Below are 27844 nucleotides of genomic sequence, written 5' to 3'. Positions count from 1 at the left end.
TAAAGTATATGTTGATGCTAATACCTTTTATATTCTCCTTGAGTAACTTTTCGAATGCAGGTCTTTTACTTGTAACCAAGTATTCCTACACTTTATACTTTTCTACTTTTACTTAAGTACAAATTGGAGTACTTCTTCCACCTCTGCTCTTAACTGAATATACATTTCAACGACTTAAATACTGAGGAACAATGCTTCGCTTTACGTTGACAGTTTTGTGACGTTGACATGTGGTTTAGACTCTGAGAAAGCAATCTTACCCGTGGACAGCCTGAGTATCCACGTTGTTTGTTACAGGCGTTATCTGTACAAACGGTGTGTCTGTTAGCTTTACCTTATTAGTGTTTAATATTCAGAGAAAACTATTAAAACGTTCATTCATTTCACTAAAGTTTGTATTTCTGAACAAACTGCGCCATCACCTGGTGCGTGTTGTCAAGCGCGCCTCGACGTCATCACAACGCGACAAGGAAGTGTAGCCGCTCGTGTCCTTCAGTGATAAACGTTACAAAAGTCTGTGCTTTATTGACAGATTTATTCTGTTTAATCGGCTTTAATGGAGGGACAGGAGCAGTGAATAGTGATAGTTTGAATTAAAATAGTATGTGTTATATGCAGTTATTATCAGGGTGAAGATAGTTGCTCTACTGAGGCTGAACCTTACAGCTAAACATACTGTAAGTAAGTAACGATTAGTGTAAATATGAAGGATATGATATGAGGTTAAACTGTCAACACGTGTAATAAACTAGCAGTGGTCTTACAGTATGGTCCTATCGTGAGAGATTTCAAAGCATAGGTGGATTTTTTCACAAAGTTGGAGCTACATCCATTCCTTTTCTCCAGACTTAAGGTGGTGTTTTTTTTACATCTCTTCTAGGATCAAGCTGCGATGAGTGCTCCTAACTCTTCAGAAAGGAAGGCCTGCTGGGACTCCAGGGACCTGCTCTGGAAGTGTCTGGATGACAATGGGGACAAGGCTGAATCCTGCCTGAAGTTCCAGGGCGAGTTTGAGTCCAACTGTCCTGCTCAATGGGTAAAATATCCCCTCTCTTTCTGTGTGATTACTGAGATCTGTCAGAAAGGATGAACCATGGGCAGTGTTTCAAAATCTCAATATCAGTAATCTAATCTGGTGAAAGTTTAAGTAAAATGCTGTGGGATTGTTGCTCATCTTTTCCATTTTCCCTGACAGGTGAAATATTTCACCAAGAGGAGAGACTATCTGAAATACAAAGTGAAGATGGAGACAGAAGGATTCACGCCGGCTGAAGGCCCTAAGCAACCTTCTTAACCAAAACCTGCGCTCTGACCGACTTTCTGACCGGAGCCAGAGGTGCGCACTTGGAGAGGAGTTTTCTAACTTTATTGTGGACTTCACCACTGTGATTATTTATTTGTACAGAGATTAAAGCTGCATCCAGTAACATACATTTCAGCAGCGACCTGTCACAAAATTCTTCGAGCGTCTTTTCACCTGATCAGCTGCTCTGGAATGTTTTAAAGAAAACGACGGGAGGAAAGATGGGATCCACGTCGAAATTACATGTATGTCACTGTGGTAAAAATGTACAATTGCTGTTTGAAAAAAAAATGGTGTTTGATCAATAAATGCTGATCTTCACTGATGCTTTCCTTTTAATCCTCATTAATCAACATCTTTAAGTGTGACTGACTAGCGCTTTTGGTTGAAAAAAAATTAAATGGATTCAATGCCTTCAGTGGTTTTATTGTTGTATCATCTCAACTCTAGTTTTTCTCTGAGACATCAATGTACAACACAATGAAGAATAGTACAGCTCATTTGGAAACAGGCACATCAACTTTATATTACAAATCTGTATTTATTTACAAAGGAGTGCTGCTCTTACACCATGAAGCTGTATGAGCAGGAAAAATTATAAAATAAAAGCATCTATGGCTTTTCACTGTACCCACTCTGACCTAAACTTATAATGCAGTGATATAAAAAGTCACAAATTGCATTAAAATGTGTGTAAAAAATATAAAGGCTGTTTTTTGCACAGTACATTGCATGTAAGCCTTTTCACCTCCAGACAACAGAATTGTGATTTGACATTTAATTGAACAAGCTATTGTTCAAGCCAACCCTGTGCTACACATCTTCCTTGAAAGCTTTGGGTGCTGCATTCAAACAAAATAAGTCACTTTGCTGCCTTCCAACTTTCTTTTTACCTTCACATGCCAGGAGAAAAGTCTTTCCTCCTGGGTAACCACAAACAGAAAACAAACATCATCCTGTAGATAAACATGCTAACATCACAGGTTTTTAAAATATGTTTGTGTTAACTCCAGTAGCTATTGACTATTGATCATATATTTCATACATCATATTGGCATATCAGGTAGATTTCAGAGAAGTAATTATGCAAGGGAAGTTAATTCAGGATCGAAGGCACACAGGTCAACAAACATAATAATGCCAGGAGTGTGTAAATCCACTTAAACAGCAAAATAAGGAAAGGCTACAAAGTTTAGGAAATGTGTTAAGTCAGCTATCTATACCTTACATTCTTAATATATTAATGGTATCTAATAAAATCCTGTCTGAGATATTGCACAGTAAAAAGCAGCTACACTTCTGTGTTCCATGCTTTAAGGAGGAAGGCGTTGATCCAAGTTGCTCTGCATTAAATCTGTCAGTGTCGGTATAACAGGCAGTAATATGGAAAGTCACTATGGTGTGTTCACAGTATGATCAGCTTGAGTAGCTTTGGTCAAGATATCAGGCGGATATTTCTAAAGAACGTAAATGAAAGCAATCTTCCAATTTGTTGCCCAAAGAACAAAACTCACCTTTTAAAACACACCATAAGACAATAGGCACATCTGGAAGGCTGGACAGCATGCATGTATACAGTACATTATCAGCCTTAGTAGAAGCCTCTTCTCATGCATGTTTTTGGCTTTACATTGGACAGTGCAGACAAATGGATTAATCAAAACACTTCAAATTGTCTCAGGAAACTTGTCCATGTTGATCTGGTAAAAGAGTCATACATTGAAGTGCAGCAGGAAGCATGCAGTACAAAGAGGCTTACTTACTATGGCCATATAGCTTATTTCTATCTAAAAATCAACGAATAAGGCATGAAGTGGCTCTGAAAACACTTCATAAATCACTATTTTGAATCACAAAAACAAAATAATCACCACAAATACTGTATGTTTGAACTCTTGAGTAATATTTTCTCTTGATTTGGTGAAAACAGAATCTCTATCAAACTATAGAGATAAAATACAATCCTATGGCTGGAAGTCAGAGCGCCACACAGAGGCCACTCAGACAAAGGCATTCTGTCCTTGTGATTAAAATATAATACTTATTATTGCATCAACAGGTATTGTTTTTGCTCTCTCTTCTTCATCATCTTTTCTTCATCTTTCTTCCTTTTTCAGATATAGTTATCCGTCAAATCAAGGGATAAACTTTGAGCAAGACGGTCCTCTTGACATCGTTTTCTTCTTACAGAAACACTGCCCCATCTCTTTCTCTCTCTGTCTCTCAGTGATTCAGTGGTGGTTATAAGCCCCCTGTGACGTTCCTGGCAACTGCCCAGTCTGGAAACTCATTCAGGTTGAAGAGGGGAACCCCCCACGTGGTGATGGCCAACATCACCACCGCCACACCAATCAGGTTCACCCCGAATCCTGCTTTCACCTGGAAGACACAAAGAGGAAAATACAAGTTAGGATTTGTGTCAAAGAACTTTGACACATTGTACTCTTAGCCGTTTGATATTGCAGGTGCAGAAAGAGCATGTGACTGAGTGTTTGTGTGTGTGTGTGTGTGTGTGTGTGTGTGTGTGTGTGTGTGTGTGTGTGTGTGTGTGTGTGTGTGTGTGTACCATGTCGCTGATCTTCACGTGGCCATAACTGAAGACGATGGCGTTGGGGGGGTTCCCGACTGGAAGCATGACCCCGAATGACACGCACATGGTAGAGGGGATCAGAGTGTGCAGGGGGTTGATGCGCAGAGTCTCTGACTGCAAGGAGGGAGGAAAGATAAAGGGAGAAAGGGAGGAGAACATTTTTTTTTTATATATAATGCTTCCTGCTAACACACACACACAAACACAATGTTAGCTTTACCTCTGAGCAACCTGGGGGGAAACAAATCATCCATAAGTAGGAAGCAAAGTCAAAGTATTCTTAAAAAATTAGCCAAAGCAGCGAGGCCTGCATTGTCTTTGGCAATGAAGTAGTTGCACATGAAGTATTGTATATCAAAGCTTTAGATATTCAGAATTTCTGTCGATACTTTAGTTCCTCTCTGATGTCTCTAAACCTACAGTTTAGAGGCCCCTGCAGAGCCAACCAAATCCAGGTAATGGGACCATGTTTGGAGAATAGTCGTGTGGAAAGGAGTTTCTTACCAGCGCTGACAGGATGGGCAGGAACACGGTAAGGGTCGCAGGGTTGGAGGCAAACTCCGTGACCGCTGACACTAGCAGGCAGGCCAGCAGGGTGACGGCCCACGGAGGAAGACCACTCATGGGCTCCAGCTGTCTGCCGATCCACACTGACAGACCTGACACCTGCATGCACACACACACAGATCAAATCAGATCATCAAGAGTTCTCATCTAGAAGCTTCACAAACCCTCATGAGATATCTCGCAATACACTAACACATACCTTACAACCAGCAGCCAGCGCATAGCCGCCACCCACCAGGATCACGATCTCCCACGGCATCAGTCTCTGGAAGTCCTTCCAGGTGATCATGGGAGCCATGGGGTCGGACTCGTCAACTGCTAGTTTAAAATCAGAAAAAATGTCAATTTATATCTGTACATCTATGTTGATAATGGTTGATGATGACTTTATGAATTTATGTTTAAAAGTATTTATGACAAAGCAAAGGTAATGGCAATTTTAAAAGTTCTGACCTGTGTTCCTACAACTGGAGGAGGAGCAGGAGGAGGAGAAGGGTCGCCTGGCAGGGATGAGGAAGAGCAGGAAGCCCAGAAGTACGGAGACTGTCGCGTCAGTCCTGTAGCCTTTCCTGAGAGGGAGAACACCATAGATATAAACAATGTAGAAGACGACAGAAAGAACTGTGGATGTCTGTCTGTGTGACATCCATCTTTTGCAACATAATGGGCACTCACTTCTCAAATAGGGATGTCCAGCCGGGCACAAAACCTGGCTCTCTGGTGAACCACAGCAGTGTCATCAGGATGAAGAAAACACCGGTCACCACCTCTGGGTAGCTACAAAACACACACACAAACCACAACAGCATATGAGCAACAGTTACATGAGTGATAACATCAGTGTGCCACAGAGTAATGTCTAGGTATGGCACATGGGATAATCCGAAATGTCTTCAAATGTTTAAAAAACTTCCAATTAGCTCAAATAAATGCATGGTTTTCAAACTCATTAGGTCTTTCATTCTACAAAACTGATGAGGCAAGTTTTTTCCTCTATGGAGTTGGACGTTTCAACTGAAAACCACCTAAATGTGGTACATTTCCTTCGTTAAATAACTAAAATTTCCCACAATAATCAACTAAACACCCATAAATACAAATCTCAGGGAAATCCAGGAAAGTCAGTAAAGCTTGGATAAAGAAACCAGACACACATAAACACCTGCACACACCTGATGGGTCCCAGTTTTGCGTACTCCTCGTGGATCCTCTTCTCTGACAGCATCTCTCTCCTGGTCTTGCGTTTCTTACTCAATGAGCACGTTTCCCTGAAGCTGAAGACACAAAAACAACCTCAGCACACTCACTACATGTCTCAAACTGTAACCACAGTGTAAATCAACCTGGCTCAAGGGGATTATCACAGGAGTCTATAATGATGAGATGCAAAGCATCATGTTCACACAGTACACATCTGTAAAATACAAACTCACTTGCAGCCCAGGAAGAGGAAGTGCAGCCACAGCCAGGTGAGGACCAGCATGATGATGGCGATGGGGAAGCTGAAGATAAACCATGTGCCGAAATTGATCACCTTTGCCTCTGGATACCGACTGAAGAGACAAAGAGAAAGCAGAGTTACACACGACAATGGAAGGTGAGAGGTAAGGTAATTGGGGGAGATTTTTCATATTCTTCACAGCGCTTGGACGGATTGCTGTATCCCTTTAGGATTAAATGTACAATTGCACACACAGGCAGAATCAAAAGCTGACCTTTGTCCAACAAGCTGAGACATGAAGGAGGCCATTCTGCTGGGCTTATCGCTGTGGCTGGAGGAAATCGCTCATTAAAGAGGCTAAGCAGTTTGAGCCCTCCAGACACTGAGTTAACAGGGACTGTCTCAGTCTGACCAGCACAGCCGCCAAGAAATCAATCAAGCCGTAATCATGTTTCAAAGTGTGGATGGTGTCTACTGGAGCTAATACCATACCAAAACATTTGTGTGATACCAGCACTAGCGATGGGTCGTTCGCGAACGAATCAGTTTGAACGAACCAGTTTGAACGAACGAACTGACCTGATTCATCGATTCACCTTCCTCTCGTTCGTTCGGTCTCCCACGGACTAGTCGCTGTGCCAATCGTATGCTGTTATCTGTTGAGTCTAGGACGTCCTCGTTGAATTTTAGCCAATGAGAGACAGGAATGCTTCTCGTTTATTCCTCTCTAGTCGTTCTCGTTCAGTCACTCAGTCAGTCACTAGCGCTAGCCTAGTAGGCCAAATGGGGACTTGAAACCTTTCATCAATATGATCTTTCTGCCAAGCTTTTAAACAGGTTTGTCGGCATATTGAGTTGTTATTTCTTTATTTAGTAGCCATTGCTGAGAGAGAACCAAAAAAAGTAAGACAATAAATTCGCTGTAGTCTACTTTATTAGTATTTACCTTCACTAAATGTGAAGGTGAATATACACATTGGCCACTGTTGTGTTGGCTGTTTCCACGACCGTTTGCGAACGAGGAGCTGAGAACCGTGCATTCCGATTCCCCGCTGAACGACGTTGTACCGGAAACGCGACTGAACGAACGATTCTTCTTGGCGAACTGTCGGACGCGAACTGAATCCCGGAAAAGAATCATGCACTCCATCTCTTTCCAGCACCCAACCGTACATGTTCACACTTCCCTATTTTAGTGAAAACTGGCTGCTTTATAGGGTGTCTTCAGATGACTTCTTGGGAGAAACCATTCTTAGGTAAGTGTAGCAACTATAAACTATCTGATAATTATTATAAAGAATATTGTTCATATTGTTTACACCACACCATTTGTCTTTTAGTCCACCGTTGTCTTGTAACCCACTAAACCATATTATACTGGACCACACTAAATAAAACAACTTCCCCAATTTTGATAACTCCCCTGCGCCTCACGCGCCACTTGGTTCCAACATAATATAACTTCATGATATAGATAAATGCACACGCATACTTTTGCACACAATGTTATAATCTCAACCCTGTCATTCTTAGGCAATCTTCCATACTGTCGGAGCTCCTGCTAACTCTCCTCTCGTTTCCAACACGTAGCCGGTATACCACAGCCTCTGCCGATGACACTCCAATAATACGGTTGAATTATTTAATAAATACTACATCAATTAAATAGTACAAACTATGTAAAACTGTAAATATGCCATGTCAAAATGTCCTGTGCCCATCACACTAATGAAGTCGATCTGCTGCTAAAGTGCCAAGTGCCATTATTTCTGGTAGAAGGGAAATTGTTTTATAAAGTGCAAACCACATTTGCAATGCTACAAGGTTCAAAACCTCTCAGACCAAAGTAACAAAGTTAGCTTCGTTACATTTCCTTACCCCTCTCCCCAGGAAGCCCAGTATCTTATCAGTGTTAGCTTCGGGACCACCAGTCAGCTATCAGGTCTGAGCTCCCTGGCCGGTACTCAACCGTAAAGTTGTATGGCTGCAAGGCAAGGTACCACCCTGCAATAAACATGTTGGTGTCCTTCATCTTGTGAAGCCAGTGGAGCGCCTGATGGATTGTCTCCAGGAAGAACTGCCGTCCAAGAAGGGAGTACCTCAGGGAGTCGATGGCCCAGATCATCGCCAGTTTCCTTTCTGACCGCTGAGGGATGAACTGGATGATACCAGTCGACTAATTTCACGAAGGACTTTACCTTCCTCTTTGTGGTTGGTACGGGGTAGGAGGCAATTGCTTCCATCTTATTTTTGTTTCCCCCAAACTTTTGGTTACCTTCAACCTCCTCTTTACCCCGAATGCCTTTGACTGCTCGGCCACTCTACCAAATGGCTTCTTTTCAATGAATGAGGACCGCGTCTCCCTGTCTCGCAGCTTCCGACTGAGATAACCAACCGGTTTCAGCTCCCTATCCACTTCCTGCTGCAATACCACTCCAATGCCTTCCCCTGAGACCTTACATACAGACTTACGTGAACAGACGTGTGCACGTGTATCTACGTATACCTACTTGTTAAACTGCTCGGCAAAGATGAGGTTGGTCGAGGTGCCAGTGATGGTGATGAGCCCGCCGATGGTGGCAGCGTAGGTGATGCTGAGTGACAGGCATTTACAGATCATGTGATCCCTCTTGGTGGGATACTGGGAGTCTCTCCTGGCCTTCACCCGTTTCACATTTGGGAACTCAATCGCAACCTGAGAGAGAGGAGGAGAATATTGTAAGTTAAGTGAAACATTTATTACGCCTCTTTGACCTCTTGTGAATGTTTGTGTTACCAACCTGCGGCAGGAGTCCATTGGTGTGCCTGACGAACGTCGGGTTAGAAATTGGCTCCAAACCCAAACCATTCCCCTCACAACACTGCACCTGAGAACAAGATAACAAGAGTCAGAGAGAAATCTTTCACTTGCATTAGTTGACTGCTGGTTATTTGTTTAGTGTCTGCTTGGTGAAAAGGCCTCTGTTGGTCTCACCTCACTCAGTGTTGTTAGCTCGTATTTAGAGCGAACACTGCTGCAGAGAGAAGAGGGGAGAAGATTCACAAAAGACGTCAGTTAACTTTTGGGTTCCCATCGAGTCAGACAAGCCAATGGATGAGTATAACACCCACATGCCTGTACCTGTTGTTGTGATAGAGCAGCTCAAGCTGGTTTTTTTCCAGGTTCTCTTCTTTTGCTGAAACAGGTGCACAAACAATATTCATCATCAACGTGTAACAAAATAATTGTTGGAACTTTTTACATTTCTCTATTAGCAACAAATATGTTTCTGCTACAGTTGGATACACCATCATCACATAATCCGTGTATCATTCGGTTCAATTTTTTTTTCCGATTTAGTTGAGGATTGAAAAAATGAAAATAGCATTTGATTTCTCGTTTTTCCCATTCAAAACCAAAACCAGAAATCGGATTACGGTTCGTTTTCTCGTTTTTTCGCTATTATGCCACCCCCAAACGAGAAAAGGAAAATGAAACATTCGGATAACAAATCCTGGGAGTGTTAGGTTGTCAGGGAACCGATAGCGGGCGAGCCAACAACTGACTCAGTACCACAAATGATCTGTAAGGAAACATGGCTAATTTGGAAGTCTCACTCCGCAGATGATAAATCAACTCTTTCTGTCGGGGAAAACTCACGCCGAAATGTCTGAGGACATTGAAGAGTATGGGAATTAAGGGGTCCTCGGAGATGTCGGTGAGGAGATTCTGTGGCGACGTTGGGCTGAGACGGAAGGGGCACATCACAGACCAAGAGCTGGAAGAAGCTGTCCTGACAACTAACACTCCCAGGATTTGTTATCCGAATGTTCCATTTTCCATTTTCCGTTTGGGGGTGCATAATCGAAAAAACGAGAAAACGAACCGTAATCCGATTTCTGGTTTTGGTTTTGAAATGGGAAAAACGAGAAATCAAATGCTATTTTCATTTTTTCAATCCTCAACTAAATCGGAAAAACAAATGAACGAATGATACACGGATTTCACATGTTTCTGTCTTTTATTATTTTGCTGCAATGCACCATGTGTTTAATGTCAACATTGAAGCCCCCCCCCCCTGTGATGACTGAGCCAGACATACCGCTGTCGTCCTCGGGGGCCTCTACGGTTTCTGAGTCGACGTGGCCGTCAGGCCAGGCCGGTGCAGATCAGCTGCTGCAGGACGGCCTCGGCTATGGGCATTACCATGGCCGTGGTGGATGTGTTGCTGAGCCACATGGACAGGAACACTGTGCAGCACATGAAGCCCAGCACCAACCTGCAGGAGAGACCGGGAGCTGAATGAGTTCATATGACAGGAACTGCTGGGGACCCTGTTACGTAATGGAATGGGGATTATTTATGTGTCATCCTCTTTGTGTACACTTTTCAAATCTGACTTTAATTAAAAGGTTCTGTTGGCCTAAACATTATCTTTTAAAGTATTGCGTGTGTATGTATGTGCGTGTTGCTTACATGCCAGGCTTGGCCCCTGCGATCATCACCATGCGCAGAGCGATGCGTTTATGCAGGTTCCACTTCTCTATGGAGGCCGCCAGGCAAATGACTCCCATCAGCAGCAGAGTGGTGTCTTTACAGTACTCAGCCGCCACCTAAACACAAACAAACACAGGCTGTTTTATTCCATAAAAGATATTTAACATTTTTTACAAATTAATTGAAGGCACAAGATTAAATGGAGGAATGTCATGAGAAAACATGAAGCAGCGATGGGGCCTTTTGTCCAACCTTATCCTCCTTGGTTTGGATAAACACTAACAGTTTGCCATTTGTTCTTTTTAATCTGCTCTACTTCCCACCCGCAGGGTTCACAGCCTCAAAGTGTTGTATAAGCCCACGTCTCCTAACCTCTCACATAAAACTGTTGCACTTCCCCCTGCTGCTATGCATTTTTACACAAGACTTAATCTTTCTCTGTCATTAAAAGTAGTAAAACAGCAAATCAACTTCTCAAGGTGTAGTGCTTGAAACTCTCTGCTTCTCTTCTTAAATTTGTAAGAATCCCCTAAAACAGGATAGTTAAAAACTTCCTTGATGGGAATGAGGTCCGATTGAAAAATGACAAGGATAACACCAAGGAATCAAACAGATACAGATAAAGTTTCCCCCACCAAAGCAATGCCTTCGTTTAGGAAGATAGTCTTTATACTACGATACTGCATAAAATAAATTAGTTCACTGGTGACCAGGAGTAGAATAAGTATTTAGATAAACAAATTTAGTGCCAGAGCTAATATCACACTTAGAAAATACTCTATTACGAGAAAAAGTCATGCATTCAAAATAAAACACAATGCAGAAAAATCTTTACTTTTAAGAAGCTGTGAATGTTTTACATGAAGAGTTACTGAAACAATACAATTGTTACTAATGTATTAATGGGTGTATCAATCCTGCTGTACATGCAAGTCTAAATATTGTTGTACATTTTTGTTGTGTGCACATTTTAAATGTGTAAATAAACTAGTAACTGATACTATAAAATAAAATGGACAGAAGTAGAAATTAGAATATTTCCCCGTTACATGTCGTAGTGTAGACGTAGAAAGATGCATGAAAAGTAAAAACCCCTGGTAGTACAAATACCTCACAACTGTGATTAAGTTCTTAAATAAATGTAATTTGGTTCTTTGCACCTCTGGTGAAGAATAATGTAATCTGTAAAGTGAGATTTACTAGTCTGGTTTATTCCTTCTATTGTTGATTTGCAGCTGAAAATAGGTCATTTACAATAATGTTGACACGCCTTGGGCGTATTGAGCTTTTGGGGAATCTAGATTTCTTTAAACCTTTCAATGACAGAACCACATGGCTTAGTTCAGATGATGTGCCTGGACTGTGAGACGCAGCACACTAGGAGAAAATTCCTACGTTTTTTTGCCAGCTCTTAAGCAGTTGATGGAAAAACATCCAGTGCTCACTTTGTGTTGCTTGGTAAAGTGGAGCCGTGAGGACGATAATAGAGTGAAAATGTTGCATAAAGCTCTGAGCTGCCAAATTCACAGAACCCCATCACAAGAGGCTTACAGCAGCTTTCTCACTGTTTGTCAATGCGATTTGGTCATATAAGGCGTACAGCTCCATTTTTATGTAAGGCTCATAAGAAAGGGTTATTTTAGAAAAACGTATTGATGGAAAATGAACTGACAGTTTAGTTTTGTTGGTTATTATTATGATCAAAAAAGGTTATGGTTATTATTAAGTGGCAAATGATGATGGCATACAGCCAGGGTTTTAATTAACAGACCACTGAAAGAATCAGTGTATCTGTTTTTAATGAAATTAACATTATTTTGTTCTGCTACTGACAACACTTCTAAAAAATAATGTCATTGAGAGAAATGCAGAAAATAAACCTGGTATGACAGAAGTTCATATTCATTTTTAAACACCAAAAAAACAATGTTTGGAAATCAATATTTGGTGGAATGACCCTGATTTCCAATCACAGCATTCATGTGTGTTCACTGTGGGCAGACGTTATGCCCCTCCTGGAGCAAAAACTTAAACAGCTTGGCTTTATTTAATAGCTTGTGACCATCCATCTTTATTTTGATGATTTGCAAGGTTTTCAAAGTGTTGACACGCATTAATGGATCCTGGAGTCCTTTAAATAAACCTTGTTCAGAGCACAGAAGGGCCTTTCATTCTCACACTGTCACATCCGATAACCCTAGGACCTGCTGTGCTGTTAGGCCCTACCTTGTTAAGACCTAATAAGTGCTTATCTCCAACTGTAACGAAGACTTCATACATGAATTCTTCTCTAACCCAGGCATGTAAGTTTCACATTGACTGTGACTGTATTTACGAGGATGTGTATCCTTCTTTATCAAACAAACTGTGCTCTGGAACATGTACAGAGAAGTATCTCAACTGAGGTCAATAGAGCTCATTACTGGTTACTTAAAATAAAGTCAATTTCTCAGCTTCTTTTTTTCAGGTTGAAGCAATCAGAATGATTTGTTTACAAGGCATTTTGTTATCACACTGATTACACAGCATCATGTTATCTATGTTCATGTATTCTTTTGGATGAGGTAAGGCTATCAGCACCAACGTAACTTGTCTTTAAAGGGGGAGTGCACTCAAATGTTAATCTGGCTTTGGCTGTCTGACATCTGGCAGAAAATAAGTGTTTAATCTCTTTAACCTTTGTGTAATTTACAGAAGCAACAGCCAGCCATTTATTGAGCAAAAACGCTCTGATAACTGAACTACGGCCTACATCCTAGGAAGTTAGCATTGAGGCTAATGTGTGCAAAGAGCTCAAACACATAGCTATAGTCTGCCAGTAATAAGATATACATGTTATATGTTTTAATTTGATTCATAAAATTGCCCTGCTACTGTTGTGAATTTGCACTGGAAGAGACCCCAAATCATAGATATGTTGATTTACAGGGGAATTATATTTACCCATGACCATTGTATTAAGCAAAATAAGGAAGGTAGATGGCCAATAGAAGTGGACATTATACATTTGCACAGGCAACCTCTGCAATTATACAAATCGGGCAAGAGGTAATAGGCTAACTTAAGTTTACTTAACTTAAGTTAAAGCTAATATTATAACTACATAGCTTGCTCTGATTGACCTCTTGTGTCCTCAACAACTCCAAGAAGGTTTGAAACTATTTGAGACTGGGAGAAATGTTGAACAGACAGCTAAAATAGAAACTCACCTCGCTGGATTTGAGCACCCCAAAGAGCGGATAGAGGAAAGCGGGTACAAGAGCAGCAGCCCCCAGAGGAACAGCCTCAGACACCCAGTAGACAGCGGTCACCATCAGCACGTACGCACAGCATGCCTCCTGCAGTTAGAAACAACAAATGCGTTATCAGTGATGAGACGACACACAACTTTATGCTTCTTTTGCTGTGCCATCAAAAGCACAAAGATTGGACATTTGAGGCAACTTCAGGAACCTAAAGAGAAACCTGCAGCTAGTAGCAGTTAGCTTAGCTTAGCATAAAGTCTATCCTAAAATAAAGGAACTCTGCTAACTAAATTCTGTACAGCTCATTCATTACGATTTGTTAGTTTTTACAAAAAAGGAAGTGTAAAAATGGAATGTAGTCGTTTTCAAAGTAGTATGATGTATTTGTTGAACTCTAACTGGGCTGCAAACACAAACACACGCATGTTGCATTAGGTTGTATAATGACAACATACCCTTTCATACTGCTACGTGGAAACATTAGCAGGCTTAGTGACAGGCTCTCCAACCTTAAAAACTAAAGAGGAATCTCGTGACATTTGTTAAGACCTTAAGAAAATACTCCCAATTACTTTTTACAACATTTGGACAATGTTAAACCCAGTCATAGTTGTATTTGCTCCCCATATTAGTATTCGACATACAAACGTCCTACTTCTGCCACAACCTGTATGAATTTGTGGGGGAACATTCAGTAAGACATGTTGCCAGAAACAGGTCAGTTAATCTCAAATTATTAAACCCAGAGGGGGATTACTAACCCTGGGATAAAGAAGCATGTTCAGATGTGTTTATACCTCAGAAACATTCAAACCATGAATTATAACACAAGATTTATAACATTTCAATGTACCTTTCTATTAAGAGTGATGGGATGGTTGGAAATGTACATAAAACAGAACACACACACACACACACACACACACACACACACACACACAACACACACACACACACACACACACACACACACACACACACCTCTACATGATGGGCTAAAACAATTTTGTTCATGAGATTCAAGTGAGTGTCATATCAGAACAGGAATAACACAACACCATGTGCATAATGCTAATGTAAGCATGCTAACAATAACAGCGCTACCATCCTAATGCTTTACAGCATGTTTAGAGGTAAACAAAATGTTGATATTCAAATCTTTGATCACGTTTAAAAGTAAAAAACCTTCTAATAAATTACTCACTTAATAGCGGCATTTTAATGTGCATGCAAATGTAGTCAAGATTGGTAGAGGAAAAAGAAGTGGCATTGAGTAATAAGTGTACATAAAAAAAAAGACAAACGTGCCTAAATAAACAAAGTCAGAAGGCCTTATTCAGCAGAACATGATTATCACCTATTTGTGTTATCAGAAGATTGCTGCAGAACAAGTAGATGCTTAAACATCCATTTGTGCTTCTTTCTCTTTGTTTTAGTTTTTCAAGTAATAGGCAAAAGCTTGGTCAGCAGAGAGGCAGGATGGGGGCTGTATGATAACCAGGCTTCAGGCTGACACTGTCAATAAGGTGAATACAATGCATGCTGATATTCTAATGGAAGGAGGCCTGCTTTAAGGTCGGACCTAAAGTTGTAGTAAAAAACATAAGCTTTCATTATTTAGATTTTATTTAATCATTTATTTATTTTACGTTTATATTAATACTTTGTACCTGATTTCAAGGAAAATTAAGTGAAACCTAAAAACCCTGCCAATAGATATTTTTTAGGGCTGCGATGGGACAACATCTATCCATGAACATTCAAGGGCTTTTTTGTGTTTTTATTTAAGAAAGTGCAGGCACCAGAAAAAAGCTCTCAAAATGTGTGCATGTTCCTTGGGTAACACTATAAATAAACATCTTATCATATCTCATTGACATTTCCCTCCCACATTTTAACAGATGACAAAAATATGTCACCCATTGAATAGTGTCTAATCAACACCATTAGGAAATGGAGATGATTGGTAATTACAAAGAAAACAACACACTCCTCCGGATAGGTAGATTAGATCACAGCTGAAACCTATATCCATTGAACCAAACTGATTGAAGCAATCACATTTGCAATGCTGTGTGCCCACACATACTGTAACAACCTGATGACATATAAAAAGTTATCACCAAAGACATTTCAATATATCCTGATAGGATACCAAGTTAGGTGACAATCCATAGTTGCGAAACAAATATCAACCTTGTGGAGGCTCAAGACAAAATGGCTCTTCTCCTACATGTTTGTTGCTATACCTACAGAAGTAATGCACTGTAATTGTTAAATAACCCTCCATATTCATTTCTATGTAATTCATTCTACAGAGTGACTTTTTCTTTGAGTAGGTTTTAGTCACTTAACTTTCCTAATTGAATTGAACCAAAAATGCCATCTTTTCCTCAACTTAACACAGCTGTTTTCTGTGAAGATGGAAGTTTATTTTGAAAAGACTCAAGAAAGCTGTGGGTATTTATAAAAGGTCAGCAAATAAACCGACAGAAATGTGTTTGCATCCATGTATAGGTTCTGCCAGACTTACTTCCGATTTAAAAGCTTGACTTCTCTACAGCTTTTACTTTATATGGGGATGCAAAATGGAACGAGCATTATGCAAATCTGCTACTGGCTTAAGATTTCTGCCTTTCTGTCTCTGTCTGACCTGAACCAACCGCGTCCAACATGTTGTTCTGCTGCAGCTGGACACAGTACTAGTCCAACACACACACACACACACACACACACACACACACACACACACACACACACACACACACACACACACACACACACACACACACACACACACACACACACACACACACACACACACACACACACACACACACACAATGTCTGTCACATTCTTGACTCAGTGTGAGTTCTCTGGAGTCGTAGGGAAGCAACGTGGGGTTGCAATCCAGCGTGGTGGTAGGTGATTATATAACTTAATTGCTTGGATTGTTTCTTTGTTTTTCTTTGTAGTGAAGGATTGTTCTTTTGTACTTTCGTAACCTCATGTTGTGCAAGTTGCTCGTGCCAAACATCAACCAGTCCTGACATAACAGCAAGGCTCCTGGGCGACAGAGCTGATTGGCTGACGGACAAACTGGCGAGCACATAACAGTTCTTTTGAATATCTAAGATGTTATGAATAACACAAATACATGTGTCGCAGAAGAGCTCATTTCTAACATACAAACACACAGCTGTCGCCACTTTTGTATCGTTTTAAAGTTGGCAGCATTTACACACCATCATGGGACCAAATCATCTCTTCGTTTGCATATTTCATGTACAAATGAAAGAGATTTCTTCTTGGACAGGCATTTGGAGCTAGCTCCAGGTTGATCCCTCATGAATTATCAGGAAAGTGTGTGATATAACTTATTATGATAAAATAATTGAACCCCTTTCTCAAATTACATCTGTATTTTCAAATCAAAACAGCTGGAAATACACATATAGGCTACCGTATGCTTCTGCTTTTGGTAAAACGAGAAAATTCTTATATTTTGTGCAAGTGGTATTCATATATTTAATTTTGAAGATGTCGTTTACTGCTTCTATTTTTGTATGAATTATTACAATGAGGCTCAACTTGATAAACAGTTTAAAAAAACAACAGACAACAATTTTTCTTCCACGTGGTAAATAGTGTGTTTTTCCCAAAGCTTAGTCTTCAAATGTAGCGCTAATACACAAATTACAACTGGGGCCATTGACCATAGACAAACATTGTGAAAGAGCCTTTTGAAGCTTGAATCTGGGTTCACTGCTTGACACAATCTCAGTTACTCAACAAAGAAAATGTATTCCTAGTCGGGCATTTTTTAAGCACACTGAGCCTCACTAAACATCAGCCTGTCTGTTTTAAAAACCTGATGGGAAAGTTAGAGATAACAGAGAAACAAATTGCTACAGGACATAGACATTTTGGGCCGATTGAGATAATCCTTTTGTTTCAAATGCAATTTCATTTGTCTTTCCGAGACATGAGCCTCTTCAGCGGCAGTCACAGGGAGCAGTTGAACAGAGTATCAGTTCACTCCTCTGCCTCTCTGCTTTAAGAAGCACACTGATCTACATCTCATCAACATGTCGCGACATCTCCCATCCACTCACACTGCTCAGCTGATGATCAAGCATTCATCAAAACAGTGTCCCTTTTGATTGTTTGATTGGCACACACACACCCAGCACAAACTGAAATCCCATCAGCACAGTGAAGCCGTTAGCAGGAGGGACATCAACACATTGAGTGGATGTTTTCTTTACCTTTCTATCGGATGTTTTAGGTATTTATGTGGTTTGTTGATGTATTTAATAATGACTAACTAAATAACTTTTTAAAGTGTTTTAATAAAATAATAATATTAGCAGAATGTTCCTTAATATGAAGTGCTTTTCGCTGTTGTTGTTGTTGTTGTTGTTGTTGTTGTTGTGGTACAACTAACATATCAATTAATCACATATACTAATCTTTTAAATACTCAAAAAAACAAAACCATTATGACATTTCTATCGCCAAGCAGATTAGCAGTTTCTTTATATGTATCCATGCAACTCATCATAGCTGGATTTTACTAAAATGCATTTACTCATGTACTTTTTGAGGTACTTGTACTTGAGTGTAACAATTTAATGCAAATTCTTACTTATAATCCACTACATTTCAGAGAAAAATATTGAACCTTTTACTCCACTGGATTTACTTGAAACGTATTCTTACAAGTACATGTTTACATATTAAATACCTACCATACTACTTAACTTCCAATCTATGATAGAAGTAAAAAGTAAAAGTATTTAAAAAGTTGATACTTTTGATACTTTATGTACATTTTCCTTATAATAGTTTTGTATTTTTCCTTAAGAATGAATTTAGGAAATTTACTTGTATTGGAGTATTTTAGACTGGTAGGATCTGAGTACTTCTTCCACCTCTGACACTCATTACAGACAATTTAACTGAATGTGCATCAGTTATGTTGCGTTTTTAATTTTCAACAATTCCCTTCCACATTGACAAGTAGTTTAATTAGTAATCTGCTCCTCGAATTTGTCCATGAAGTAGTGAGCTCTTTTGAAACATGTACTGGGTCTAATAATAATTATATTGCATTTTTGCTTGTACTCACGCTGGTGGGGTGGATGAGCGGTAGTGGCAGCAGAGACAACGGGATGAAGACGACGACGATCAGCTTCCGCGCTGCCCACAGCTTCCTGAACACATCCATCCTGGCTGCGGCCTCCAGCCTCATGAATGACCCGGGACACTGGGTCGGACCGGCCAGCACTCAGCACCACCCGGTGTGAAAGTTACTAATCTGCTTACACGAAAGCACCATCGACTGTGGGGAGCCGGAGGGGGAAGCACTCTTTGGGGCGCGTAAAGTTGTCTTTTGGCTGTGCGCCTTTACGCACAGACCGTGGACGGTGACCGGACCTGAGTGTGGCTCTGTGAGGTGAGTAGAACAAAAACCTATCTCCACCGTGTCTGACAGGCCCCTCTCCTCCTCGTCCGTGTGCTTGGTGGGTGCAAGGCATCAGGTGAGGCTGCCTGCACATTTAAGAGGCTGCATAGGTATGCTAATTAATCAGCTTTGGCCCAGCCTCTGTGTACGAGTATGGACCAATCAGGGGCGAGAAAAGTTTGCACAATGGTGAGTGCGTGTGTGTGTGTGCATGTATTCTTAAGGTTTTTACAGTAAAAAGGGAAAACAGTGAATTGGAACATAACATAATTTTCTTAGTAGTATATTAGAGGCACAAGTGCAAAAAATGTAATTGCAGGAGATATTATTAGGCATACATTATTACAAAGAGGGTCAATATGTCGATCACACGTGCTACAAAGTGTTTGATAATGACTGTGTGATCAATGACATCATTCATTATTGTTTACATGAATACATACATAGATCAATTTAAATCATACACTCCTATCCCAGTGAAGTCACACACTGCCCTCTGCAGGATTCACTCGGTGGTGCACAAAGATGGAGGAGAGTTCCTGATAACATCATTTTAACCTTAATTTCATAGTTTAATGCATACTGTTCATCTAGCTGTTTTAAGAGGATAGCAGCTCGATTGCATTTCCTCACTGTAAATATATTTCCTCTTTGTAGTTAATGCCAGACCTCCAAGGCAAGAAGCAGCAATCAGACACAACAGTGGTCACATTTTTCTTCTTCAGAGGAAGAAGTTACAAAACACATTGAGCATGGTGTGCTTCATTATCAAAACCATTTACTAACCAGAAATCACATGACAAAATGCAGTGTGCAACATTTAAACTCACCAAAAGCTTTGCCTCCATTGTGTAATGAGGATTAATTGTTAGCTTCCCGCCAGCAAACAAACACATTTTCTGCCTTGTAAAAAAAACAGGGACATTTTCATGGATTTTCCCCTAAATCCATTGTAACATCTCCAAATAAGAGACCCATTACAATTATCATGACAACTTAAGGAAGAAATGCACACATTTTTATCAAATTCAACTGGATATAACTTAGTGTGTGTGTGTGTGTGTGTGTGTGTGTGTGTGTGTGTACTCTTTATTGGACCTTTGAACTTATATAACTCAATCACTTTTAGCTAATGCTCACTAAACCTCTTTTAGTCTTTAACAAATAAACTGTATACAACTTTGTTGTGGCTCCACATTTCACACAGTGTTCCCAGTTCGTGAGTGTGTTATAGCTTTAGTTGTTAAGCTTTAAGCGTTATTTTCTCATCATTTATATCCCACATGTTTAAAAGATGTAACATTTGATCATGTTATTGTTGTCATCTTAGAGTCTTGCAAAATTTATATTTATTTTTTTGCACGTTAGTTTGGATTACTAAATATATATAGTGTGTGTGTGTGTGTGTGTGTGTGTGTGTGGACATTGTGAGATCCTAGCATCTGTCTGCTCACTACATTGTGGGGACCTAGCTTCCATCTTGGGGGATTTTAAATACTTCTTTTAGGCCATTAGTTGTAATGTGTTAAATGTAGAAGATCGACAACAAAAAGAGGATTGAAGGAGATTTCAGTGTTGTTGTTAAGTCAACATATATTCGTTGTGTTGTGAGATGCAAAGTGACTTTCCCCGACCCGTCCTGTAATACCTCTTTTTGCTCACTGTAGCGCACCTCAGTTCTCAGACCAGATACATCATCACAAGAACAGAGAAGGCTATACTACAATACACAATAAAGACATTTTAAATTCAATGAACATGGCAAACTACTTAAACTAAAATAAAAATAGGTTTACATACTAATATAGAGCAAATAGTAGAGGTGAAATACTGCCCCCTGTTCCTCGGAGCAGGTGGCAACAATTACACACTGCCACTTTAACATTTGGCACACTAACAGATCAAGAGTGACCTTCTCCAAAAGTCTCCAAATATGACATAAAAACACTGATTCTAATTTTGTACAATATGCGAAAATCATAAACAAAAATAACTAAACATGTATTAACATTTATAGAACAAACTGTAAGCTTGTATCTTCAGACGATTTATGAGGTGGAGCTGTCCGCTCTGTTGTGGTGCTGAATCCTGTCCATGAGCTCCAGCTGTTTTCCTCTGCGTGGTTTATCCCACATATCCAAACTAAGGGATACACACTACTACATAGCTACATAGAATAATCACTGTACTAAACCTGCAACTTTTAAAGTATTGATATGAGCATGAAGGAGATATAGCCCTGATAGTTTACTACGTATTTCATTTTTGAGAGGTTTGAGTGTTGGCTTCATATTCTTGTTTTGTCCTTTTTATGTTCTTTAGTTTTGATCGAATAATAATACAAATAAAGTTTTGTGGCTTCACAGCTCAAGTGTGTACAAACCGGGATTGAAGTTTTTAAATAAAAAGCGAAAGGGTGTGTGTGGGGAGAAGTGCAGTTGAAGTTGTAGTAGCACTTGATATCCACATGTTGGTGCTCACACTCTCCACATCACAGCTGATAATAACATCCAAAATCCAAAACAGATATTGACTGTCTGGCTTGAGACAAAAACACGCTAATGACAAGGTTATGGTTATTTATGTTTTGTCCATTTCTCTCACACTCACTCACACACACACACACACACACACACACACACACACACACACACACACACACACACACACACACACACACACACACACACACACACACACACACACACACACACACACACACACACACACACACACACACACACACACACACACACACACACACACACACACACACACACACACACACACACACACACACACACACACACACACACACACACACACACACACACACACACACACACACACACACACACACAGTCCATATGAGTCCGCCTGCTTTAACCTTCATCCTTCAGATACGTTTTCATCAGTTTTGAATTAGTCCTCAATATCTATTTGATTTTACTGTTGTTTTTTTGTTAAGGGTTGTGATGTTAATCTTCCTACCTTATTTTAAGCATGTCAAATGGATGCAGTGAAAGTTAAAATATGAATGCCCTCTCATTGGCTGACTAATCACTGTTTGTAACAGCCAGGTCCCGCAGCATAAATCAATTATAAGATCAGACGAGCTCCAGGGGTCCCAGAGTCTCCCAGCCACTCAAGTCTCACTGCATGTTTGCTCGTCAGGCTGCTTAATTCTAATCTGCCACCCTGAAGCTGCAGGGAGTCAATCGGCAGCTGGGATCTACACTTAGATCCCAGACGACAGCTTTACAAGCACTTCAGTGGTTTAACAATCTGCACGTTATAGTCATAATTTGATATGGTGGAATATTTGTCCCTTCTGTCCGCTTTTTTCTTCACCATCTTGCACTCCTCTCTGCTGATGGACAATATTGAACGGACATGGAGTCAATTAATATAGGGCCAATATTCACAAATAATAAAAGTTCAGAGCTGCACGGATTGATATAGCACATTCTTAAATCATCAGCTCTATAAATGAAAATTAAAAAGTAATATGGACAAATGAAATAATAGTTTGTAGTTCTTAATGCTGAAGTCCTAAAGTAAACTATATGGAAAGTGTCATGGAATAAACACTGCCACAGATTACCTGAACCCCTGTCGTTAAAGGAAAGCCCCTCTGCCCTGTGAGTGACCTGCACTTCCATACTTAGCACTGATTATTGGATTTATACTGCTGTGCTACATAAACATGCACACACACACACACATACACACACAGATACACACTCACACACACAGATACACATGGTAATCAGCATAACACAAACAAATGCCTGGCTTCAAAAGTCCCCAGTATTATGGTATGTATTATGAGACAGAGTGGAGAAAGTGAACACTTTCTTAAAGTGCATCTGTGTTATATGAACGTGTTTATTGTGCTCTACTGTAAGATGTGGCATTAGGGATTAGGATGATAGTGTCAAAGCTGCAATTTGTCTCTGTGTGTGGTTAATACTCAGTACACAGAGCTCTATTCCATGTTAAAACACATGTAAAACATTGTGATTTGTTGTTGATTGTGTGTGAGCTGTTGTACTTTGTATTTAAATCCACCCTTCAAAACATAATTTAACATTTAAACTTAGTAAAATGTGTTGATTTGTTAAGAGAAAGTTTGTAAACACAGCCAAACAAGGCTCAGAGATTTAGCCATGTGATATGCATCCATATTAAAATGTTGTATGGTAGTTGGAAACACCTTTATCAGCATAGGGTTCATCTAAATTTTAACCAATAACATTTTAACTTGTTAATGTGCTTGCTTATTTAACTTGACACCAAGTGGCCAAACATTTCATTAGCGCTTTTATTATTTATAGGGGTAAGGGTTAGGGTTCTCTGATGCACGGTTATGTTTGTGTAACCCTAACCCACGGTCTTCCACTTTGTCATCACATATGTTATGTTGCAGATCAAAATGAACAGTAACCCGCCTCAACCGTATATCTGCTTCTTTAATCCTCATAATCTCAACGTGTACACATAACACACAGTCCTACCTGGAAAAGTTTGAACATGTGACGGACATCTGTCACTCTCTCTTGCTCTTCGACTTTCTCTCTTTCAATGGTTTGAGTTTCAGCTCCATGAAGAACAGGAGATTTAAAATCCAACACAAAGTGGGAGCAGAGTCTGATAGTCTGCTCAGTAACCATCTCATTTGTTTGCACTAGTTATACATATAGTATGTTTCATAAGTAATGTGGTTATGATTAATTGATGTCAAAAATACCGCATGTCGCATATAAAGGACACTATACATTATTCATTGTGAATGTAAATGCATGCTTTATAGTAAATACTTGTAATCGCCCTATGATTAAAGTGTGTAGTCTGCAAACATATTATAGGAATACCAGTATCAGGTTATATTTGACATAAATAGCTTATCATAACCAAAGCTCTTGACCGGCTGGACTACTCTAAGGGTCTGCTGTTTAGTCGGCTAGCAGGAGCAAGTGTTCTGATCTTTTTCAGGGAAAACATCTGCCTGCCGCTCCAATTAAATATTAGATTAAACTGCTGAGTTTGTGTGTGTTCAACCTTTTTTAACCAGAAATCCCTTAACGTCTTCTTCACAGTGGATTAGGTATAAAACAAATACCTGTTTTGCAAAGATGGTCTCGTCACTGTGTTTAATTCCTCCCTTTTTATTTATACTGACAGGATGGTGGTGTATTTTCACCATAAAACCATGCCGATAGCAGCTTTCATTTGATGGCTTAAAATAAGATCTTGTCCACTTTGGCAAAGCTGTGGTTGTAAATACTGTATTTTGTGGCAGCAGAGCTTATCCCATCCCCACTTACTGGCCCAACATTCAATAAAAGTCAGTTTTTCTCAGTCTAATGGATGTCACTTCATCCGTCTTTCTCTGCAAATCTCTTGCTCTCTTCACTATTTCTGAATGTTTTTCTCCTGCTTTAATATCATTGCTCAACCCGCCTGCTCCTCCCCACCTCTATACAGTTTCTTCTCGTTGTCCATCTCTATCTGCTATTTTCGGTCCCAGATGCATCATTTATTCATAGCTTTGCATGGACTTTCTGACTAGAGAGATATCAACAAGAGCCATCAGGGTCATCATATTACACCTGAGTGTCCACCTGTGACACACACACACACACACACACGAGGAGGAGGTACTGTACTGAAGTCACGTTTTTCACCACATGGTTGCAAGTGATAGCAAAATAGATTAAAACACAGTCATGTTGGACATATAAAGCTTGTTCTGTTTAGAAAGGCTGAACTCTTCTTCTAAGGTTTGCACAAGGCCCAACAAATGAACTTTTCTGGGATTTGAATGAACCCCCTTCTGCTCTGGAGCAAGGCGCACAGAAGCATTTACAGTATTAAATACTGCAGGAAACCTCTGTGACCTGAGAGTATGGAGCTGAGTGTGACCTCAGACAACAACATTAAGCCTGCAAAATAAATGCCAAACTTTTGAGTTTAGTTTGGGCTTTAGGGGGGTTAAGAGTCTCTGAGATTTAAGGGGCCCTTTTATTCCAATTTTCAAGTTTCATAATTGCATTTTGTTCATCAACTGTGATATGATTACATGCTTTAATGGTCAAAAAGGTCTTTATTTTTCTCATTCTGTCTGTGCTGCAGCACCTCCTTTCCTCCTCGATCTGATTGGTTAGCTGGCCAGCTAACCAATCAGATTGACAGCTTAGAGATGTCCCACCTCTTACCTAACGTACAATGTTTTGGAGCACCAGCCAATAGAAGCAGGAGTGTCCATCCATCCATCCATCCATCTTCTCCTGCTTTTCCGTCAGGATCGCGGAGGAAACAGCTCCAGCAGAGAGCCCCAAACTTCTCTATCCCTGGCCACATCAGCCAGCTCTGACTGGGGGATTCCAAGGCGCTCCCAGGCCAGCGAAGAGATATAATCCCTCCACCTGGTCCTAGGTCTACCCGTCGTTCTCTTCCCAGCTGGACGTGCCTGGAACACCTCGCTAGGGAGGTGCCCAGGTGGCATCCTCACTAGGCGCCTGAACCACCTCAACTGGCTCCTTTCAACGCGAAGGAGCAGCGGTTCTACTCCGAGTCCCTCCCGACTGAACTTCTCACCTTATCCCTAAGGGAGATGCCAGCCACCATGCGGACAAAATCCCATTTCGGCCGCTTGTATCCGCGATCTCGTTCTTTCGGTCATGATCCATCATTCATGACCATAGGTGAGGGTAGGAACGAAATGGCCTTCTGGCTCAGCTCTCTTCTCGTCACAACGGTGCGGTAAAGCGACTGCAGTACCGCTCCCGCTGCTCCGATTCTCCGGCCCATCTCACGCTCCATTGTTCCCTCACTCCAGAACAAGACCCCGAGATACTTGAACCCTTCACTTGGGGTAAGGCCTCATTCCCTACCTGGAGTGGACAGTCCATCGGTTTCCTGCTGAGAACCATGGCCTCAGATTTGGAGGTGCTGATCCTCATCCCAGCCGCTTCACACTCGGCCACGAACCGATCCAGTGAGTACTGAAGGTCACAGACCGATGAAGCCATTAGGACCACATCATCTGCAAAAAGCAGTGGTGCAATCCTTAGCCCACCGAACTGCAGACCCCCTCCCCACGACTACGCCTCGAAATCCTATCCATGAATATCACAAACAGGATTGGTGACAAAGCGCAGCCCTGGCGGAGGCCAACCCTCACCGGAAATTGGTCCGACGTGCTACCGAGGACCCGGAAACAGCTCTCGCTTTGAGAGTACAGAGATTGGGTGGCCCTGAGTAGAGACCCCCTCACCCCATACTCCCGCAGCACCTCCCAGAGTATCTCCCTGGTAACCCGGTCATACGCCTTCTCCAAATCCACAAAGCACAAGTAGACCGGATGAGCGTACTCCCAGGCCCCCTCCAGGATCCTTTTGAGAGTAAAAAGCTGGTCCGTCGTTCCACGACCAGGACGAAATCCGCATTGTTCCTCCTCAATCTGTGGTTAGAGAATCGGTCGGACCCTCCTTTCCAGCACCTTAGAGTAAACTTTCCCGGGAGGCTGAGTAATGTGATGCCTCTGTAATTGGCACACATCCTCTGATCCCCTTTTTTAAAAAGGGGAACCACCAACCCGGTCTGCCACTCCTTCGCTACCGTTTCCAACTTCCACGCAATGTTGACGAGACGTGTAAACCATCACAGTCCCTCAGCATTTCTGGGCGGATCTCATCCACCCCCGGGGCGTTGCCACTGTGGAGCTGTTTAACTACCTCAGTGACTTCCCCCCGTGAGATTGGAGTTGATCCTCCTTCATACTCCAGCTCCGCCTCTAACATGGAGGGCGGAGTTTTCGGGTTCAGGAGTTCCTCAAAGTGTTCCTTCCACCGCCCTGACACCCTATCAGTTGAGGTCAACAGCGTCCCATCCTTACTGTACACAGCTTCCCTGCTTCCCCTTCCTAAGGTGTCGGACGGTTTTCCAGAACAACTTTGGTGCTGACCGAAAGTCCTCCTTCTCCATGGCTTCTTCGAACTTCTCCCACACCCACTGCTTTGCCTCGGCCATGGTTCGAGGGTTACCGCCCCTTGAGGCACCTAAGACCTTGAGACCACAGCTCCCCGCCGCAGCTTCAGCAATAGAGGCTTTGAACACCGCCCACTCTGGTTCAATGTCCCTAGCCTCCACAGGGATACCTGAAAAGCTCCGCTGGAGGTGCGAGTTGAAGGCCTCCTGGACTTGGGATTCCTCCAAACGTTCCTAGTTCACCCGCACTACACGTTTGGGCTTACCAGGTCTGTCCAGAGGCTTCCCCTGCCACTCGACCCAACTCACCACCAGATGGTGATCAGTTGACAACTCCGCCCCTCTCTTCACCCGAGTGTCCAAAACATGCGGCCTCAGGTCCGATGATACGATAACAAAATCGATCATGGACCTTCTGCCTAGGGTGCTCTGGTACCACGTACACTTATGAGCATCCCTATGTTCGAACATGGTGTTTGTTATGGTCAATCCATGACTAGCACAGAAGTCCAGTAACAAACCACCACTCCGGTTCAGATCAGGGGGGCCGTTCCTCCCAATCACGCCCCTCCAAGTGTCTCCATCATTGCCCACGTGTGCGTTGAAGTCTCTCAGCAAGACTAAGGAGTCCACTTCAGGAGCCCCATACAGGACTCTTTTCAGGGTCTCCAAGAAGGCCGAATACTCTGAACTGCTGTTTGGTGCATAAGCACACACAACAGTCAGAGTTTTCCCCCCCCCATGACCCGCAGGCGTAGGGA

The 27844-nt window shown here is 41.4% G+C and overlaps 3 protein-coding genes across 5 annotated transcripts in view; 2 read left to right on the top strand and 1 right to left on the bottom strand.

The window, feature by feature from the left end:
* Positions 1-426: 426 nt before the first annotated feature.
* On the top strand, positions 427-1717 carry LOC134879011 (cytochrome c oxidase assembly factor 6 homolog). 2 transcript variants are annotated; one of them, XM_063905225.1, is made up of 3 exons: positions 427-677; positions 881-1036; positions 1196-1717. In XM_063905225.1, the coding sequence occupies exons 2-3, from the start codon at positions 893-895 to the stop codon at positions 1292-1294; spliced, it is 243 nt and encodes an 80-aa protein (XP_063761295.1). In that variant the 5' UTR covers positions 427-677; positions 881-892; the 3' UTR covers positions 1295-1717. The 2 variants fall into 2 exon arrangements, with proteins under 2 accessions (XP_063761295.1, XP_063761296.1); XM_063905226.1 differs by having other exon boundaries at positions 432-681.
* Positions 1710-19146, bottom strand: LOC134879007 (solute carrier family 13 member 4-like). Its single transcript, XM_063905218.1, is given in 17 exon segments — positions 1710-3682; positions 3870-4007; positions 4398-4559; positions 4660-4778; positions 4914-5029; positions 5136-5237; positions 5633-5734; positions 5894-6013; positions 8412-8596; positions 8682-8768; positions 8876-8915; positions 9023-9077; positions 9984-10032; positions 10034-10160; positions 10358-10494; positions 13588-13716; positions 18756-19146. Coding segments are annotated over 17 exon segments (1929 nt in total). The 5' UTR covers positions 18879-19146; the 3' UTR covers positions 1710-3544.
* The window catches only part of zgc:162331 (uncharacterized protein LOC793007 homolog), a 24739-nt gene continuing 14779 nt past the window's right edge, over positions 17885-27844 (top strand). The window contains exon 1 of one of the 2 annotated variants that reach the window (XM_063905222.1): positions 17885-19082. The gene's annotated coding sequence lies outside the window, so the exon portion shown is untranslated. The remainder of the gene's footprint in view (positions 19083-27844) is intronic. The other variant, XM_063905221.1, reaches the window with a different exon arrangement.

The sequence above is a fragment of the Eleginops maclovinus genome, chromosome 17 (genome assembly GCF_036324505.1).
Source record: "Eleginops maclovinus isolate JMC-PN-2008 ecotype Puerto Natales chromosome 17, JC_Emac_rtc_rv5, whole genome shotgun sequence".
Lineage (NCBI taxonomy): Eukaryota > Metazoa > Chordata > Actinopteri > Perciformes > Eleginopidae > Eleginops > Eleginops maclovinus.
This window is presented reverse-complemented; position numbering and strand designations above follow the sequence as displayed.